We start from the raw sequence: 11,938 nt of genomic DNA, 5'->3' as shown, positions 1-11,938 counted from the left end.
CAAGATAGTTTCGGATACGTTCGACAATATTAATGAGTGTATGCTCAGTAGAGTGAGCCTTACGAAAAACCAAATTGTCGAGAGTAGATTTGATTATGGTTTTCAAGAAAATCAGAAAGACGTGAGTACATCACTTTCTCAAAAATTTGTCTTTATGTTTTTGAAAGACTTTTAAGCCATAAAAAAGTATCTACACGATTTTTTTAAAGTACAGGGTAAATTTTCAAAATTCTTTTTTGTAGCCTCTGCTGGCTCTGCTCTGGCCTGGGGCTGGCTGGGGGAGGCTGCGTGTTGGACGTCCTTTTATAGCTCTTATAACAACAAACAACAGCACCTGTGACCTGTGTATCATAAGTAAAGAGAAAACTGCTGTAAGTATTTTTGTGATTTATGTGTTATGTTTCTGCTTTTAGCATTTTAATCTTTACATTATATCTATACTATAGATGGGGTTTCAATGTTTCGCCAGTGTGGAATTGGTGCAAAGGCCACGCGCCGAAGGCATAAAGACGATATTGAATTTCTACGCCGTAGGCGAAGATTTTTTAATGATGGAAAAATTTGAGCGCCGCAGGTGCGATTTTTTCAGCAGGGGGGTTTAGGGGGCGGGGCATTGTTAACCCCCTGTCTGTCGGGTCCAGGGCAGAGCCCTGGTGGGGGTTCAGGGGGGCGAAGCTCCCGAAAACTCTGGGATGTTAAAGCATTTTCACGCCTGAAAGTTGGCTTAAAATCGATTATTTTTCCTGGTTTGATGATTGAAAAAGCTTGAAAGACATCTCATATTTGATAAATACTGTTCGGAAGAAAGCTAAATTGGACAATCTTACTAGTCCGCATAAACCTCATTTGCCCTGTCAGACTTTTTAGCTGTGGGACTAGGAAGTGTTGGTTGCACTTCTTTGAGATTCACAAATTAATAAAAAAAGAATGAGATCTCCTTAAAAAAATAATTACAGACCAAATGATCCATCCAGCGCTAAAAGATAAAAGGCAAACGATAAAGGCGAACAGTAAACCGCGATCTCACAGGCAGACGGATGGTTTTTGAGGCGGGCGGTGTTATTCTTCCGCTTCGTCATCCGCGTTCGACTTTTTGCTTGAAGCTGAAAGAGAAAAAAATCCCGCGTATACTGCCAATGAAAATGCGCTACTGTTCAGCAAAATAAACATTGTGCATTAGACTTACGATCGGATGAATTTTGGGTGAACAACGGATTACTGAGAAGAATGATTAAGAAATGCCAATATCTTACTTTGTAGCTGCTCCTTGCGCCAATACGCCAAAAGGAATTAGAGCCTCACACGCGCTGAATATATTCGGAGTATCGTGCACCATTTCCAGACTGGATGTTTTGATTACGGGCGGCTGATTATTGCTACGGATGGAGTAGGAGGAGGCAAAAAGACTTCAAGTTAACTTGCACCAGTGGAGGCAAATATGCATAGCCATCAAATGACTGACTAATCAAAGCAACAAAATTTCAAAACAAATGAACTACTTGCACAGCTCTACTCTACCCCAGACGTAATTAATCAAACCAATTGAACGGTATTTTTAATCGAACTTTGTCGAACTTAATCGAACTTTGTTGGCCGATTAATGTTCGACAAATTTATACAAAGTTCGATTAAGTTAGATTACTGAAATCAAACTTAATGGAACTTTTTTTAAAGAGACCTCGACAGTTCGATTCGTTCGATTACATTAATCAAACTTTTTAAGCAATTTTTGCCGGCTTTTGACGGCACTTTGAGGAACTTTGAAGGGCCCCCAATGGTGCACGCGTGTACTCTCACATCCCCCTGACCAGTGAGCACCGATCGGACCCCCAGGCACACTGGCTGGACACCTACTCAAAGGAAGTCTTTTTTTTTCCAATTTTGACCAATTTTCAAGCCTTTCCGCCTTTCCAAGCCTTTTAAAGGCTTCGGATGACTGATGGAGGGTGCTAGCTTTGAGGGAAAGCAAGGCAAGGTATCCGAAGGGCTGTGGTAGGCTGTAGAGGCCTTGATTGGTCCCACCGGGGCTGGTACCCAAAGGACAGTGCGTCACAAACCGCCATATAAACAAAATTCAACATTCTCACAAAAGTTGTCTTTTTGATTTCCCAAACATTCGTCTAAAGTGTTCACTTCCACAATAATTTATGTAAATTGCAATTTCGGTCAGTCCACAGTATGGACTAAAAAATAGTATTTAAAAATCATGAATTTATAATAATTACAAAAAACAAAAAGTTTGATACTTCATCAGTGAAATATTCAATAAATTCCTAGTTTCAATTTTCAGTGGGCGATTTTCTAGGGCTTCGTTTATTGCGCAATTTTTGCGTCACACAAACTTTCTCGGCCGCTCGTAATAATTATGCATTGCCAAATTTGGTTCTCCATTGTCAAGTCAGGATCAATGGTGACGTCACCTAAGCATAAAAAAGAAAGGATTTTGTCAGTTTTATGCATATATTAATTTGCGAGATATTCTATTCGCTGCGCGAGCGCACTTTTCGTAGACTAGTCGGAATACTTTTTTTTACTCGCAGGATTGATGGTAACTTTTCATCTTCGTTATTTTTAAAATGAAGCACAACCAAAAAAAAACAAAACTTCAGAAAGTTGCGTATTTCCAGTGAGTAAACGATTCTGACAATTAACAAAATTGATGATGATGATTTTTTTTCCGTCAGGCAAATGTCTCGTATTGGAGGTTCTAGTCTTGACCCCTAAGCCTACGCGAGATTGAAGCGTTTGGGTAAACGAGACAAAACTCCAAAAAAGCTGGTGTTTTGAAGTGCTTCCGTGCGATCGAAATATTGCTGTTTGTGACGCACTGAAGGAGGTCATTTTTCGCAATTTTTGCCGGCTTTTGACAACACTTTGAGGAACTTTGAAGGACCCCAACGGTGCAGACGTGTACCCTCACATCCCCCTGACCAGTGGGCACCAATCAGACCCCCGGGACCTCAACCAGGACACCCAGGGGCCGACCACGGTAGTACCCAAAGGAGGTCATTTTTTGCTGTCAAACTTTTTCGAACAGAGTTTTTTGTCGAATTTGTCGAACTTTTCTTGTTGTCAAAATTTATCGAACGGAGTTTTTTGTCGAATTTGTCGAACATTTCTCGTTGTCGAACTTTGTCAAACTTAATATGTTTGGTCGAACTTAATCGAATACTCACAATTTTAGCAACTTTTGAAAAGTTCGATTAAAGAATTTAATCGAACTTTTTTTAAGCTCGACAAAGGTTGCATACCTTTTAATGTTCAAAACCAAAAAACTGAAACTGTTTCACTAAACTGTAAATGGTTTGGGTTTGTTTACCTAGACAAAGAAGCTATTGCATTGCCAATTCGATTTCTAGGATCTTGCCTGAAGTCACAGCAACGAATTTCAAAATGGTAGCCCAGCGGAAGAAAACATTAAAGCTTAGGGCTTATGCATGCGTGCACTTAGCGAACTAGCGTAAACAAGGTGTAGTGCTTGGCTAGAATAATGGTTTAGAAAAACAAAAAATCAAATGGTGCAGTTTGTTTGCTAAACCCTCGGTTTAGCGAACGAAGAAAACACAGAAAAAAGACTGTTGGCTTTGATCGTCTGTTTAGGTAAACTTTTAAATGAATCAATGCGTTCGCTAAACCCTCTGTTTCACTTTTTTGGGTTTTTGGCTAAATGGTATGCACCCAAAGTTCGATTAGTTCGGTAATCGAACTGTTCGATTGATTACATCTGGTCTACCATTTTTGTTTTGATTTAAGTTTGTATTTTAATGACCAGACAGGTCATTTATTCCAAAGTACAATCCAAATTATATCCAAAATGTCTCATCTATCAATAAATTTTCCGTCTCACAGAAAAAACGGCTTTGACCACTGTATATTATCACAAATATCTTTATTTTGCGTCCTCATTTGGTCTAAAAAGTAGGCCGTGGCTTGTCCAGCCCCCTCAAAACGTTTCACTTTTTTTCAAAATGTTGGTGAACAAGCTTTGACCATTGATTTTAGTCAATTTGAGGGTGCTGATTTGGAATTTAAATGTTATATACCAAGCTTGAAAACCTGCAGTTCTTGAAAATTCATGATTTTTTTTTTTTTGGGGGGGGGGGGTCTTCAAAATAATAAAGGACCTGCACTACGATATAATATCGACATCCCTCGTCTAATTCTGACACTCTTCTTTAGAGAAAGGAATAATATGAAAACTTGAATCACTGATTGAAAAAGGATTATTCCTTATTATTATATTCCTTATAATTATGCAGATTGTGGGGAAATTCCCTGTTTTTCATATTTTTTTTAAAACAAAACTTTGTATAACTTTTGATCTAGAAAAACAGTTGAGAATTTGATGTAATACATTTTTTTGCTCAGAGCCTGACATGTTTCACCACTAATGTAATTTAGGGAGTCAAAATGGTATCATGTTAACCCTTTAACTGCTGTTCGTATTTTTAATAAGGGTTCAACCTATTTGCCACTGAAAAAAATGAAGGTTCTACCTATTTGCTAGATGTCGGTATATGCCAACATGAGTGAACACAGAATTTATCATCACATTTAGCTTTATTTTTTGAAAAATATCAGAAATATGTGTTTGAAATATATTTGAATTATTCTACTGTGCTACCGCAACTTGGTCTAATATCGACATCCCTCCTCTAATTTCGACACCCTTTTTATCAGCTGAAATTAATAGAAAGGTTGAAACTGTTTTTCTTTGCTTAATGGTCAGAGAGGAATTATTCTTTTTCAATCAGTGATTCAAGCTTTCATATTATTCCTGTCTCTAAAAAAGGGTGTCGGAATTAAACGAGGGATGTCGATATTAGACCAACTTACGATATTTAATGAAATCAGTGAAATCTAGTTCAAAATTGATCTTTTAATAAATTTTAAAAAGATGGGTAAATAGGTTGAGATCTCTCTTATCAGCAAATGCCAACACAGGCAAAGAAATCGAAAATGCTCTTGTCGGCACATGCCGACAGCAGCACAGAAAGGGTTAAGCAAAAGGTCTATTAGGGTAATTGTATATTGCGTATAAATTTATCATAGTGTGCAAGGGGGTTCCAGGTCCCACCTAAAAATTCAGGTCCCACCTAACCCTAAATTTCCCACCTCCAATCCAGACTCCCAGATCCCAGCTAAAACTACTATCCCCATGAAAAATTATACTAATACGAAGAAGGTAAACAAAAATTATTGTCCATGAAAGGAAGATGCTAACGTATTACAAACACATTGCCATGCTAATGCTTATATATTGCCAAACACTGCAATGGTTGTATTTGATTTGTTTTCAACGATACAATTGGCTTCTCAAAATAAGAAAGGGTAAAAGAAAACATTTTGGAAAATATTTTCTGATATAGGGGGGTGGATACTAAAATCTAGGATATCATGATGTTTAGTGATGTGGTGGTATACCCAAAACACTTTTAATTTTTTTAGTACCATTAGGTACTAAAATAGTAAAAGGGTGGTATCCAGACTAAAATTTCAGAACTTTTTTAGGAGATTGGCACTAAAATTAGTAATTTTAATAATAATCTTTTTATGATTTTTTCAGAATTTTTGCAATTTTTCGAAAAAATTTTTGCAAAAATATTCTCATTATAAGAAAATTTCCCAAGTTCAATTATATTTGCATTCAATCAAATATCTTTAATGTTTGCTCAATTCAGAAGCAGCATTGTTTAATAGATTTTTGAGGAAAATAGATATCATCTTGCATAAAATCAGCACTTGCGAGGAAAATGGTTCTGAGAAGACAAAATTTGTCTCGAAAATACCAAAACTGGGTGGTCTTTGTGTCTTTAAAATATTTAATGCAAGGACTGGCAAGGGTACTAAAATACCACTTGTCAAAATTAAGGTGGTGGTATACAAGAAATTCTCCAAAATACTTTAGTATGATTCATATTATGACCGAGATTTTAGTGCTGATCCCTCCCCCTGAATAAATTACAGTATAATAATAAAAAAGAGAAAAGCTTAGAACAGTAAAAAAATTATTTATAAAATATAACAGAGATAAGAAAAAATTATCTTTCACAATCACCAAAACACCAAAACTCCCACCTAAAGAAATTAACTCTCACCTTAACTTGTTTCTCCCACAAGGGGTGCACACTATGTTTATGGTCTTTATTTTATTTCTGGTAAATTGTAAAATTGCTGTATTTAATTTTTGAGCCTCAGCTTGTAGCCAATGTTTCAGATTTTAGTCGCCTGGGTATACAGTATCATAGTATCACCAGTACATAGTATATGTTTATAAGTTTTATTAAGCATATTAAAAACACATACCAGGTAAAATTGAAATAATACTAATATCTGCTGCTACTCTAAGCATTGTATATACTTTTAGGTAGAGCTCTACTTCTATTTCTATATGGTTGAGTTGCAGCTGGCATGGATGCTCATTTTAGCAACTATAGACACTTTCAATGAGCGCCTAATAGGCTATGTGCTGTTGGGATTCAAAGAATTTTTATCCACATCTGATGATGGCCTTGTGGGTGAAACACTGTGTAATGGTTGTTTATGGACCTACCTCGGTGGGTGGAGGGTCCTTTAAGATTAACCAATGTTTGTTTGTTAGTCCGTCCATCCATCCATTTGACTGTTACCAGCTTTTCTCGGGATTGGCTCATTAGTTTTTTCTAATATTTTGCAAAGGTGATGTAAAATGGTGATTCCCAAAAAGTGATGGAGCCTTGTGTGAAATTGCTTCATTAGTTTTTTCTGATTTTATGCATAAAGATTGAGGGCAAGATCCTGTAAAAAGTGGCTGAAGCAGTTTTTTTCGGAAAATTTTTATTGGCCATAAAAATCAGATTTTTTTATTTAGGGAAATTCCCTTATGTCATTTTTAGGGAAAAAGAGCATTTCTCGCGATTGGATTGATATTTCTTTCAAGATAATCAACTGGGTGTTCCTAAAAGGTAGGGTACCCCAATTAGGCACCCATATAATTTACAAACCAGAATTAAATAACCAAAAATTTGTGGAGGAAAGTCATCTAAGCCATGATTTATGAATCTGAAAAATATTTCAATTAATATTGCACGATGCAAAAGATATTCAAAGATACATATTACCATTATGGTCGAAACACATGGTGTATGAAATAAAGCTTTGTGACGGGGTTTTGTATATGCATTATATGCATAACAAGCAATAAGCATAATATGTATAATATGCATAATATATGGGGTAGCAACTTCAAAAATAATAACATAATTCAGCCTATTGAAGTAAATCATTATGTTATTGTGTACATAATAGATTAAAAGAGTGCAAAGAGGATGAAAGATCAAATGATTAAATTTTAACCTGGCAGCTTTTAAAGGTTTTCTATTCCGATATATATAAGATAAACATGGCACCTTTGGGAAAATGACTCTTGTGACTAAAGTTTTAAAGCAATCTTAAGTATGATTTTTGTAAATGATCAATCAAAGGTTTTCAGTATCTTAATCATGAACTCAAGCATCAGTTTGTAAAATTTAGGGCAGAAAAGGGTACCCCACAAAATAGCCCAATTTGGACCCCAATTAAGGGTACCCTACCTTTTTAGAAACACCCTGATCAGCTTCGTTTTTTCAATTCTTTTTGAATTATATTACATTCGTGAATAAGCACAAACAGCCATAACCTAATGTAAATTGTTTCAAAAGTTGCTGCACTTTATTTCTACTGTAGATTGTTTCTAGACAGATATCTTCTGAATTCAATGCTTTTACAAAATTTGAGCTTTAAAAAAGATTAGCTTCATTGTCTAGTTTATCATGTACTTTAATAGATTTTACGAAAAATTAATGTTGACATCATTCTAAAGTTTGTAAAATTTATTTCACCATCAGGAAATTACCTGGGGAAATTTTAAGCCTAAAAATGCTTAGCAATGCTAAATCTAAAAGTTCCTATAACATTTGTCATAAAGGAAAATAATGTTTCTATGATATAATAACTATGATGACGTTTATATTTTCCCTTTTGCTTTTATTATACAATTAGCAGAGACTAGCTGATCTAATCAAAAAGAATATGGTTTAAAAGACCTAGATTTATTTTGTTAATGAAAGAAAGTTTACTACATTGATGTTTGATACTGTAAAGAGACATGTCTTCAAAAGGGAAAGCTCCACCAAAAGGTTTCCAATATGTGGAAATTGAAATGTGGGAAGCAGTGAAGAAAGATAAGAACAGCAAAAAACCAGTCAATAAGCACAAGGTTTGTTTAACCACTTTCAACTAGATAAAAATTTGTTGTTATTTTAATATTTCTTATGTTTTGAAGTTCTTAACATGAGATTCTCTTGAGTCTTGTAAAAACTATCGGAACCAGTAAACTCTTGTTAATTCGTTCTCTAATAGTGATCTTTATTTCTGTTCAGGGAGTATATGCATTCCATATGGATGACTGTATGTGTGGTTTAGCTGGATGGCCATGTAGTGAAAGCGGTGTATGGAGCTGTTGCGCACAGTATGAGCAGTATTGCTTTTGTACAGAGTAGATGTTTCTCAAGCTCTCTTTACTATCAGAAACTTTACTTTAGAAATCAAAATGTCGAGAATGTGTATTTAAAGGGAATGTCATAAATCTTTTTTTTTGTAAACTAATTTTTTATTAGATTGGCATATTTTTATTAATAATTAGTTTATTTTCATGTAATTTTTCTTGCAACTCTCTTTGTGTATTCTTTTCTACTGTTACATTGATTGATAACCATTTGTGAAAAAAGTGTGACTCTGGGTCTGTCTACCTTTGGTCAAAACATATTTGGAATTTTGCTTACACCCTACGTGACCTTTGCTCTAACATCTATTTCTAGTCTCTTAGCTTAAAATCCGGCATTGACTTTATTAATTTATATTTTTGTAAAATTGTATAATAGTTTCAGTGTACCGTAGCTTTGTATGATGTGTAAAATAATAATCAAACAAAATTTAAACGTGTCCTACAATGCTATAAAGATCCATTGCCAAGTTTTTCCAGGGCTTTAAGTTAAATAGACTTACTTTTACACGAGGATCTAGTATTGTATAGAGTCACTGACCCTTAGTGATTTACTATTCGTCCTGTTCAGAGGCAATTTCTCAAAATATTTCTATTCATCCGTATTTTCAAAGGAAAATATTCTTTTGTATTTAGAGAAAATTCAGCTCCTGTATTTTTGAAGGAAATGGGTTTTTATTATGATGTACACGTTTTCTTTTCATAAGAAGCTTAACTCAGCTCAACGCCTAGATATTCCTTATTTTTTTTCAGAGAATTTCAACCTCAAAATTCCTGGTTTTCTGTTTTAGAAAAAGGCATAAAGGACCAAAATGGGAAAAGATTATTACAAGATTCTCGGTGTAGACCGCTCATGCACTGAAGCAGAATTGAAAAAGGCCTATCGAAAATTGGCCTTGAAATATCATCCTGACAAGAATCAAGATGATGGAGCTTCAGAGAAATTCAAGGAAATTGGGGAAGCATACGAGGTACCTCTTTTCACTTTTCACTATTTTGCAACAGTTTTTACCTAGAACTAAAGGTAAAAAATTTTAATTATTCACTCTAAATAACGGCGTCATTTTTTTCAAAATTTAAAACAAGATGGTCCTTTGTTTTCAAATCTAATCACGATGCTTTTGCAATATTTCAGATTTTGAAAGATCCAGACAAGAGGAAAATTTATGATCAATACGGAGAAGAAGGACTGAAGGGTGGAATGGGCGGTCGTGGGGCGGATTTCTCTGGATATGGTGGATTCAATTTCTCGTCTTTCGATCCTCATGAAACTTTCAAACAGTTCTTTGGGGATAATGACCCTTTCAGAGGTTGGTTGGGCATCATTATTATTATCAAAACAGTAGCGGCAAAAACATTTTTTTTCACTCAGAAAATATCACATAATATTAGCTTATCAATTTCTTAGCACTCGATTTTTGTCTTTACTAGTCGCTGTGACGTGTCTTGGCACTCATAAGGCTTGGCCTCGAGTGAGCATCGCTCCCCCAGTGTCATTCGAGTGTAATGGTAAACACCATGGCTTGGCAGCTCGCGTCTGTCAGTGCTGTGATTCATACTCCTTCAGGAGTAGGACCCATCCCGAATGATTCAGAGGGCATATATCTATTAGTCGCTAAAATTATGTAATGTTTTAGGAATGTTTCGCTGCTAATTTTGTAATGTTGTAGGGTTTGTAGTCAAACTAATATTGCGTCCTACAAAAAGTCTATTATTCAAATTTCATCTAGCATATTAATCAATATTCGTGATGTTTCTATGTGTATACGACCCTGCCGATGCACCGGACAGTCCGGTGTGTTTTTCTGGTGCCAAAAAGTATCCCTCAGCCACACCGGACTATGCTTGTTCCGATGTTCGTAAAGTCCGGTGCTCAGGCAGGGTCGTATGTGTAGAATGAATTTGAATTTTTAGTAGAATGAATGAAAAGGTTTTCGGGTTCGATCTTGGAGCTCTGGATTTAGTAAGAATCCATTGTTTATCTATCCATTTTGTTTCTCATTCAGAGTTTGAGTCTTTTGGAGGTTTTGGAGGCCCTGGACGGAGTGGCTTCAGTAACTTCATGGGAGGAGCCAACAATTTCTCAAATATGGGAGGCCATCACTCTGGGTTTGGTGGCAGTCCTAAAAAAGATCCATCGGTCGAACATTTCCTTAATGTAACACTCGAGGAAATTCTACAGGGTACAACAAAGAAGATGAAAATCACCAGGGAAGTGTTAGTTCCAGGTACCAACTCAACAAGAACTGAACCTAAAGTGCTAGAAATAACAGTCAAGAAAGGCTGGAAGGAGGGAACTAAGATCACATTTCCAAACGAAGGGAACCAGACCACTGGTAATACACCTGCTGACATAGTTTTCATCATCAAGGATAAAGAACACGCTATCTTCACCAGGGACCGAGATAACAACTTATTATACAGACACAAATTAACGCTTAAACAAGCATTACTTGGTTGCACTATATCTGTCCCTTCCCTAGAAGGCCCTCATTATGATATTGAACTGAAACAAGCTTCACCATCAAGCAAACGACTTTTGAAAGGATATGGTCTTCCAAAGCCAAAGAAACCTCGGGAACGGGCTGACTTGATCGTTGAATTCGATATTGAATTTCCAAAGAATTTATCAGATGACACTAAACAACAGCTGCAACATATTTTACCAGAATGACTGAAAAGGTGCAACTCAAAGCTTTGACTTTTGAGAAAAAGTACAATTTGCAACAAATTACCGTAATTGTTATACAAAGCTCTCCTGGACTTTGTTGTTGAGCTGGGATAAAACTATTCATCATAAAAGAGTAGTGTTCAAAAAAAAGTTTCGCTGACTATTTAAAAATAAATTTGAACTTGTTTTAGATTGTCAGATATTGAATGATTATTGACTGATATTAATGATTGATTGATATTTAGGTTTAATGGAGTATGAATTTTTTTAAATTTAAGAGAATTTCCTATTATCCTATTACTACATATTTTTAGTTGAAAGTTTCGAACATTACGTAATATTTTGTGATTTTTTGTTGAATTGTAATACTTTTTCTATTATTGTATTTATTATATAAAATGTAATTATTTTTAGGCACAGGAAATTATTAACTGGATTGTATTTTTGTTATTTTGATCTTGCATTGATTATTCTACGCATGGTTAAAGATCTTCTCCTCGATAGCTATAATGGTAGAGAGTGAGTTGAGAGTTGAGATACTCTTATTAACGAAAACTAGGTTAGGTTTGAGTTAAGCTGGCCAAAATTTTCATTGTTAACAAATCTAGTTGTTTATTGATACCGTTAATGTGACAACTTCAATATTTGACCCGGGGGATACTCAAGGTAAATGGCCTACCATACGTGCGGCCCTTAAGGGTATTATTTTCCAAGCTTCCCAAAGTGCACTCTAAGGATGTAAAATT

General features: G+C 35.5%; 1 protein-coding gene across 1 annotated transcript; it reads left to right on the top strand.

Moving 5' to 3' along the window:
- Window positions 1-3,524: 3,524 nt before the first annotated feature.
- Window positions 3,525-11,811, top strand: LOC136814330 (dnaJ homolog subfamily B member 4-like). Its single transcript, XM_067070852.1, has 4 exons — window positions 3,525-3,600; window positions 9,313-9,492; window positions 9,657-9,831; window positions 10,528-11,811. The coding sequence occupies exons 2-4, from the start codon at window positions 9,334-9,336 to the stop codon at window positions 11,193-11,195; spliced, it is 1,002 nt and encodes a 333-aa protein (XP_066926953.1). The 5' UTR covers window positions 3,525-3,600; window positions 9,313-9,333; the 3' UTR covers window positions 11,196-11,811.
- Window positions 11,812-11,938: the final 127 nt, after the last annotated feature.

This window comes from Clytia hemisphaerica, unplaced genomic scaffold (genome assembly GCF_902728285.1).
Source record: "Clytia hemisphaerica strain Z4C2 unplaced genomic scaffold, Clytia hemisphaerica genome assembly, whole genome shotgun sequence".
NCBI classification, from domain to species: domain Eukaryota; kingdom Metazoa; phylum Cnidaria; class Hydrozoa; order Leptothecata; family Clytiidae; genus Clytia; species Clytia hemisphaerica.
The sequence above is the reverse complement of the archived record's forward strand: the minus strand, read 5'-3'. Positions and strand labels throughout refer to the sequence as shown.

Bases quoted from the DNA above. Each gene is read 5' to 3' on its own strand.
- LOC136814330 (XM_067070852.1), top strand. From the start codon at position 9,334: ATGGGAAAAGATTATTACAAGATTCTCGGTGTAGACCGCTCATGCACT. The intron at 9,493-9,656 runs GTACCTCTTTTC...GCAATATTTCAG, and splicing joins AAATTGGGGAAGCATACGAG to ATTTTGAAAGATCCAGACAA. The intron at 9,832-10,527 runs GTTGGTTGGGCA...TTTCTCATTCAG, and splicing joins GGATAATGACCCTTTCAGAG to AGTTTGAGTCTTTTGGAGGT.